Consider the following 7,955-nt stretch of genomic DNA (forward strand, 5'->3'; position numbering starts at 1 on the left):
CTCGATGTCGGCCTTGATCTGGTTGAACTCCAGCTGGGCCCGGAGGATCTTGCCTTCCTCGTGCTCCAGAGAGGCCTGGAGAGTGTGAGTTTATGTGGGGGGAGATAGTATTGGGTGAAGGGAGAGAACAAAATGGCTGTGTGAGAGAACAAAATGGCTGTGTGAGAGAACAAAATGGCTGTGTGAGAGAATGGTTATATGAGGAATTGCAGGGATAAAACAGGCAGCATAGCTGTGGCTGCACAAATAAATTTACTTTAGAGTGTATTAAGCAGGGGTCATTTCCTGCGGGAGCGCACAGGAGCGGAGCTCTGGCAGTAAGCTGTAGGAAGCCCAGGGGGCGGGCACATGCAACAAGCCCCGCCACCTGCTCCCAGCAGGCCTCAGTTGGGCCACGAGGAACAAGAAGCAGCCAGGTAAGTTGCAGAGCCCCCCCCCCCGCCCGCCTTCAGATACAAGCTCTCCCTCCTCTGTGAGGGCAGATCTGTGCATTCTCTCCCCCCATAGCTAGCAATCCAAAACAGTCCAGTGGCACCTTTAAGACCAAGTTTTATTCAGGTACAAGCTCTCCTTCCTCTGTGAGGACAGATCTGCCCGTTCCCCCCACCACCAACAGCTAGCAATCCAAAACAGTCCAGTGGATCCTCAGCAGTGGGTGCTGCCTTCTGACACACATCCGGTGATGTCAGGAGGTGTGACGTATGCAAATGAGTTATGTTAATGAGTTATGCTAATGAGCTCCTGCACCTCTCTTTCTACAAAATGACCCCTGGTATTAAGTATTATTTGCTCTGACCTGGATGGCCTCACCTAGCCTGATTTTAACAACTCTGAGAAAATATGCAGGGTCGGGCCTGGTTAGTATACGGAAGGGAGATCACCAAGGAAGTCCAGGGTTGCTACACTGAAGCAGGCAACGGCAAAACACCTCTGTTGGTCTCTTGTCTTAAAAATCCTACTGGGTCACCATAAGTTGGCTGCAGGCCCATAGCTATGGCGGGGGCTTGGGGGGGCTATGCCCCCTTTCTTAAAGGCACAGCCCCACAAGCATTTCTCCTGTAAAGGCTTTTTGCAATCATTTAAAAACATTTTTTAAAGGTGTGCACTCCTTTAAGCAGAGTGGGGGGCTGTAGTTGACTCATTCTCATACTGAGCACTGGGGTTGGAGTAGGTGACCTCTAGGATCCCTTCTAACTCTGTGTCAAGGAACTGGTCTCCTTTAAGAGAGTTTTTCTGCCTAAGTGTAACCTTTCTTGACTCTAGAAGTCATCCCCCCCACCTGCCGACTTGTTCTCAGAATTGTTGCTTAGGCTGGCAGAAGTTATTAGCTTGCAGCAGCTGAGAACTGTGGTTGACAGCTTGCAATGGAGAGATCTATCCTGGTCACAGCTTTCCATGGCTAAATGGCTTTTCTTCCTGCACTGAGGACTTCAGCCCGTCTTGGAAAAAAATCTACCCCACAAGCCACAACATCCTGGCTACGGGCCTGGTGGGCTGTGACCTTGGCAGCGCTTTCCGCCACCACCCAGTATTCAGCCAAGCCTGGGATCTCCAGCATGGTGCCTGTGAACATTGTGGTACCTACTAACACCTTTTATGGAGCCCACCAAGTGTTTTTTTAGAAAAATGGGTGGGGCCAGGTGGGTTCTGACTGGCCGTTGGAGATTTGACTAGCTGTGCAGATTTTTTAAAATGTTGCCTGGGCAGCAGCTGCCACCACGATACAAGGATCTGACTGAAGGTGAGCAGGGGCAGCCATTTTGTGGCTGGCTCTGCCTCCCATGGTGGCCATTTTGTGCCTCCCATGGCGGCCATTGTATGCCCACTCCGTCTCTTGTGGCAGCCATTTTGTGGCTGTGCCCGCCATGTTTCTTTCAGAATCCCAACAGTGCCCAGAGGCTCAGAAAGGTTGGGGAAACCCCTGAAGTAAGGGGTGTTGTGGGAGCTTCCCGACCCAGGGCCCTCCTCACCTCAGCCTCCTCAAGGGCCGCCTGCAGCTCCATCTTCTCCGCCTCCAGCTGCTTCCGAATCTTCTCGAGCTCATGAATGCTCTTGCCGCTGGCTCCAAGCTGCTCGGTAAGATCGGAGATCTCCTCTGCCGGGAGGAACGGGAAAAGCGAATCAGCTTCCGTCCACCAGAGAGAGACTCGGTCAGGGAACAGGGGACCCACTCTCTTGCCCAGGGCTTTTTTTGTAGGAAAAGCCCAGCAGGAACTCATTAGCATAATAGGCCACACCCAGCAGCAGAAACTCATTAGCATATTAGGCCACACCCCCGACAGCACAGCTCATTGGCATATTAGGCCACACCCCCATGTTACCAGAAGTGTGCCCATCCAGCCACACCCACCTTTTGCTTCTTATTCTGTTTACCTTGTTTGTTGTCAAAACCCAGGGGGTTTTTTTTGTAGCAGGAACTCCTTTGCATGTTAGGCCACACACCCCTCATGTAGCCAATCCAAATGAGTTTCTGCTGTTGGGTGTGGCCTATTATGCTAATGAGCTCCTGCTGGGCGTGGCCAACTTGGGAGCCAGCCGAAACTCCGTTCCTGAGCGTTCCTGCCCCAAAATAGCCCTGATCTTGCCCTCGCCTGTTCACCAAGAAGGGACGGAGCTGAGGCCTAGATGGGTGAGGGAAGGGGCCTGAAAGGCTCACCCTGCAGGTTCTTGTTCTCCCTCTTGAAGGTCTCCAGGTGCTCCAGCGACTCCTCGTAGGCGTTCTTCAGCTTGAAGAGCTCGGTGCTGAGCGAACGGGCCTCCTTCTGTGAGGACTCGAGCTCCGTCTGGGACTCCTGAAACTTCTGCTTCCACTCGGACAGGAGCTGGGGGTGGCCAATGAGCGGGTGACAATAAGGTCCGGACTAAGTATACACTAGTCAGGGATGCTCTAGGCTGCTCCTGCATCGAGCAGGGGGTTGGACTAGATGGCCTGTATGGCCCCTTCCAACTCTGGGATTCTAGGATTCTATACCCGGAAGTGATGTCATTATGTCTGGGGTGTTGGGATGACGCTCTGGTATTTGGACAAAAACTCTATGGTGAATTTGGCTTCTACCACAGAGTTTTTGCTGTACGTCGGATGGATATTACTCGTTTTTGGGGTAAGCCCCCCTCCCCGCCAGCCAGCTGATCAGGGGTAGAGAGGTGGGGCCCTGCCTCCACTGGGGGGGGGGTCTGGAAGCCCTAGTCTGGAGCCTCTGCTCTTATAGGGCTCCGTGGCTGTTATCTCCAAAACGGGTGATGGGCCTCCTCGAAGAGACTTTGAGTAGCTGCTAAGGGTTCTGGGAGCTCGGATGGGTCACCTCCCTGCCTTCTTTAAGTCACTCTCCTCCTTCCTCTTTGCCTATTCCTGAGTTATAGGGAAATTCCAGAGTTATAGGGAAATTCCATACAAGATATGGAAGTATACCGTCTGAGATCCATACCGGATTGAAGCTGTCTCGCAGTATCAGTGGAACTATTTATCAGCCTTACTTCTTAGAACCCTTCAGATTGGGGAAGGTAGAAGTTGAGCCCCAAACCTTCTGTACCAATGCTCTTGATGTGGCAACACGCAGTGCTCCTTTCTATTGCACTGTGCTGTTTGGTATTTATTCATTTAAGGTGTTTCTAACCCATCTTCCCCTATGAACGAACTCGACGCAGCTCCGTTCTGTTGAGTGGGCTCAGGATCTTTCCTTGACTCAAGAAAGTTCAGAAAGTGTTCCCTATCACCACTAGGTGGAGCTCAGGGATGCCAGCCTCCAGGAGAGACCCGGGGATCAAGGCTCCCTCTAAGCTGTGGAGTCTTGTAAGCAAGAATTCTACTTTGTGAGCGACTGAAAGTTGTGAGCGAGCGACTTGGCTACTGTGTAAATTAGTCTGCTCTGGAGCCGCCCTTCCTGAGCGAAGACAAAAAGGTGTGAGCCGGAGGCTAAAAAACTGTCAGCTAGCTCACACCAACTCAGCTTAGAGGGAACACTGCTGGGAATCCCCTGGAATTACAGCTCATCTTCAGACTACAGAGATCAGTTCCCCTGGAGAAAGTGGATGCTGTGGAGGGCGGGCTCTTCCACTGAGGTCCCTGTCCTCCCCAGGCTCCATCCCCAAATGCCCAGGAGTTTCCCAATCTGGATCTGCAGGTGCTTGGTGCAGAGGGAGGGGCTTCTAGTGTCCTGGCCCCACTCGTGGACCTCCTGGTGGCACCTGATACCTTTGGCCACTGTTGTGTTCCAACGGAGACCGCGCACATGGTTGAACCGGGCACACGGTCTCCCAAACAGCCAGAGCTTTGCTCCCAGAAACAATAGGCACAGAAGATTCTAGGAACAGCCTATTGGCTAATCAGGATCCTCAAGGAAACCTATCAAATGGAGGTTAATGTAAATAAGCCAATCACGGGTGCGTGGGGGTGTGTTTGTGTTTGTGCATTTAAGCAGCCCTCGGGCTTGCCCTTGTATCTCAAGTTCTTGAAATCACTAAGTAAAGTATGAGCTGAAATCACTCAACGATGCGTCAGTCTCAGTACTTTATAGCCACTGTGTGAGACAGAGTGTTGGACTGGATGGGCCATTGGCCTGATCCAACACTGGCTTCTCGTATGTTCTTGTGTTCTTAGTCGCTATAAGCCACAAGGTATAGACAGGAACTCTCGGACTGGGGCAAGGGATGCTCTGTATTCTTGGTGCTTGGGGGGGGGGGCAACAGTGGGAGGGCTCCTAGTGTCCTGGCCCCACTGTTGGACCTCTTGATGGCACCTGGTATTCTTGGCCACTGTGTGACAGAGTGTTGGACTGGATGGGCCTTTGGCCTGATCCAACATTGGCTTCTCGTATGTTCTTATGTCTGGGGCAAGAGATGCTCTGTATTCTTGGTGCTTGGGGGGGGGGCAACAGTGGGAGGGCTTCTAATGTCCTGGCCCCACTGCTGGACCTCCTGATGGCACCTGATATTTTTGGCCGCTGTGTGACTCAGAGTGTTGGACTGGATGGGCCACTGGCCTGGTCCAACATTGGCTTCTCTTATGTTCTTATGTAAAATCGCTATGACTGGGTCGAGGGGGTGGGCAGACCTCACCGATCACATCCCATCCTCTGCCTCCCCCTTGTGTTGGACTGGATAGGCCATTGGCCTGATCCAACATTGGCTTCTCTTAGGTTCTTATGTTCTAACCCTACCCCCCCCATCCCCTAGGTTTGCTGGTTGCCAGGTTCTGGCAGGGGTTTCCCTGATTTTCGGGTCTTCTGCCCACCACCGGCCAGCTAGCTGGTGAGGGAAACCCCGCCTCCAAACAGCAACGTCACCCACTCTGGTCTGAGGGCAAAACTCTATGGTTTGAAGCTGGTTTTACCATTGAGTTTTGCCCCAAAACCAGAGCGTCGCTGTGTGATGTTTCTGGCACGATGATGTCACTTCCGGGTAACGCATTGCATCAGGGACCCTCCTGCCCACTCACCTGCTGCAATACCCATGCCCTGTGCCCCTGGGGAAAGGCACAGGCTGTGAGCACAGGCAGTGGAAGTGCTTGTGAGCAGACAAGGGAAGGGCAGCCTGGCAGGTGGGTGGGAGGGAAGGAGGGCCCGGTGGCGGGCAGAGGAAGGGAAGGAGGCCCTCGGAACTCTCTGCCCAGGGCCCCCCGAAACCTAGAACCGGTCTTGCCCCATTTCCTCCCTTCCATACTTTGTCAAAGTTCCTCTGCTTCTTGTCCAGGGCTGCTGCGGCCGCATTCGAGCGCTCCACGTCCACCATGAGGTCTTCGATCTCGTTCTGCAGGCGGTGTTTGGTTTTCTCCAGGGAGGAGCACTTGGCGTTCACAGCCTCCACGGCCTCCTCGGCGTCCTGCAGCCGCTGCGCCAGCTTCTTCCTGACACACGGGGGGGGGGGCGACAAAGAGTCAGTAACCAGTACCCATGTCTGGTACAAGGCTGCAGAAGACACGAGGAGAACCTCCAAGACTGCAAAGTACGCCTCGAGTGCTTTTCCTTATGGAGATATAAGGAGAAAGTATGTAATGCTGTCCCACTGCCGGTTTGGTAAGATGCAAAGATGCTCCCCTGCCTTCCACTTTTCTGCCCCAGGGAATGCAAAGTCACTGGGATAACTGACAATGGCCCCGGTCACACGCGCAGGAAACTGCGGGGGAGAAGTGTGGCTGTTTGCCCCGGGGCAAACTAACACGCAGTAAAGTGATCATACCTCCTGTGGAGGTTCTGTGGAGGTACCGTGGAGCTTCCGTGGTTACGGAGAGGCGTCGATCACAACACATGCCTGCGCGCAACGAAGAAGCGCGCGGCGCGGCGAACTGGGTTTCTTTTTTTGTGTACACTACGAATGCGCATGCTCCGTCGAGTGCTTATGCGCAACCACGGAGACTTGGGGAAAAAAAAAACCTTCTTCGCAAGGGGACATGGACGGGCGCCGGATGCCACCGGAAACGCGATCAGACGCCCGCCCTTGCCCCGCAGTTTCCGGAAACTAGTACCTCCGAGGTACTAGTTTTTTGCTCCGTTTTATCGGCGGTTCGCCACAGTTCAACCACGGGAGCTCTACGCTCCCCAGATGTTGCCGTGTGATCGTGCCAGGTAACTCCGCCTCTCTTCCGTCTATTTAGCGTGGCTTCTGCTCCGTGTGAACGGGGCCAATGTTTTATTGTTAAAACGGTATAAAAATTCAATTTGTACAAGCTGGGGGCCCACAAAGAATTACTGCTGGGTCGCCCATTGGTAAACTGCTCCACCTGTCTTTTCGCCATCAGGTTGCAGCTGTCTTATGGTGACCAATGCTCCCTCTAAGCTATGGAGTCCTGTGAGCAAAAATTCTACTTTGTGAGCCACTGGCATTAAAGTTGTGAGCAGGTGATTTGGCCGCAGTTTGCTCTGGCCGCAGCTAGCTCACACTAACTCAGCTTAGAGGGAACACTGATGGTGACCCCATAGGGTTTTCAAGGCCGGAGACATTCAGGGGTGGTTTGCCATTGCCTACCTCTGCATAGCGATTCTGGTATTCCTTGGTGGTCTCCCATTCAAATACTGACCAGGGCTGATCCTGCTTAGCTTCCAAGGTCTGATGAGACCAGGCTAGCCTCGGCCATCCAGGTCAGGGGCTGGTCTGTCTAGCTGTCCCTTTACTATCTGTTTGATAGGCAAGCAATTCTGGGGTGAATTAACTCCCAGCCGTGAAAAGCTTTAACTGCCCATTTCTAGTCATTAGTACCCCATTAAAAGGATAGGGAAGGAGCTGCGGTGGCTCAAGTGGTTCAGACGCTGAACTGCAGGCTGTGGAAGGTCGGTAGTTCAGCAGTTCGAGACCCGGGTGCCGCATGACGGAGTGAGCTCCCGTCTCTAGTTCCAGCTCCTGCCAACCTAGCAGTTCGAAAGAAGACATTGCAAGTCGATAAATAGGTACCGCTTCGGTGGGAAGGGAACAGCGTTCCGTGCGCCTTGGTGTTTAGTCGTGCCGGCCACATGACCACGGAAATGTCTTTGGACAGCGCTGGCTCTTTCGCTTTGAAATGGAGATGAGCACCGCAACCCTAGAGTCAGATTCGACTGCGTTTCAAGCAAGGGAACCTTTACCTTTTTAAAAGGATAGGGACCTTTACTGCAAAGAGAGGAAAGGGACCACCTCTTCCCATATACGCCCCTAGGGTTCCCAAGTACTTACCGCGATTTGGCGGGGGAAACATGCTCCCCGGATGGACCATTCCTCCCTGTAACGCACCATGCCGTCGCCAGGAAGTGACATCGTGCGATGCTCTGGCAATGGGGCTGGAAACTCGATGGTACCCCAATACCAGAGCATCGCACGGCGTCACTTCCTGGCGACGGCATGGTGCAGCGCGTCTGTTGTCCCCGCGGGAATGATCCTGCGAAGACGTCTGTGTCCCCTGCCGAATCACGGTAAGTACTTGGGAAGCCTGCGAAGAGCTTTACGCTCTAGTAATCAACATCTCCTGGTGGTCCCTGGCCCAATAGACG

The 7,955-nt window shown here is 53.4% G+C and overlaps 1 protein-coding gene across 1 annotated transcript in view; it reads right to left on the reverse strand.

Moving 5' to 3' along the window:
• The window catches only part of LOC107107576 (myosin-7-like), a 64,478-nt gene that overhangs the window by 13,245 nt on the left and 43,278 nt on the right, over window positions 1-7,955 (reverse strand). The window contains exons 31-33 of the mRNA XM_015407884.1: window positions 2,657-2,822; window positions 1,971-2,095; window positions 1-75 (exon numbers count right to left, since the gene is read on the reverse strand). Of these exons, the coding sequence (XP_015263370.1) occupies window positions 1-75; window positions 1,971-2,095; window positions 2,657-2,822 (366 nt within the window). The remainder of the gene's footprint in view (window positions 76-1,970; window positions 2,096-2,656; window positions 2,823-7,955) is intronic.

Source organism: Gekko japonicus, unplaced genomic scaffold (genome assembly GCF_001447785.1).
Source record: "Gekko japonicus isolate JY-2015 unplaced genomic scaffold, Gekko_japonicus_V1.1 scaffold4320, whole genome shotgun sequence".
Lineage (NCBI taxonomy): Eukaryota > Metazoa > Chordata > Lepidosauria > Squamata > Gekkonidae > Gekko > Gekko japonicus.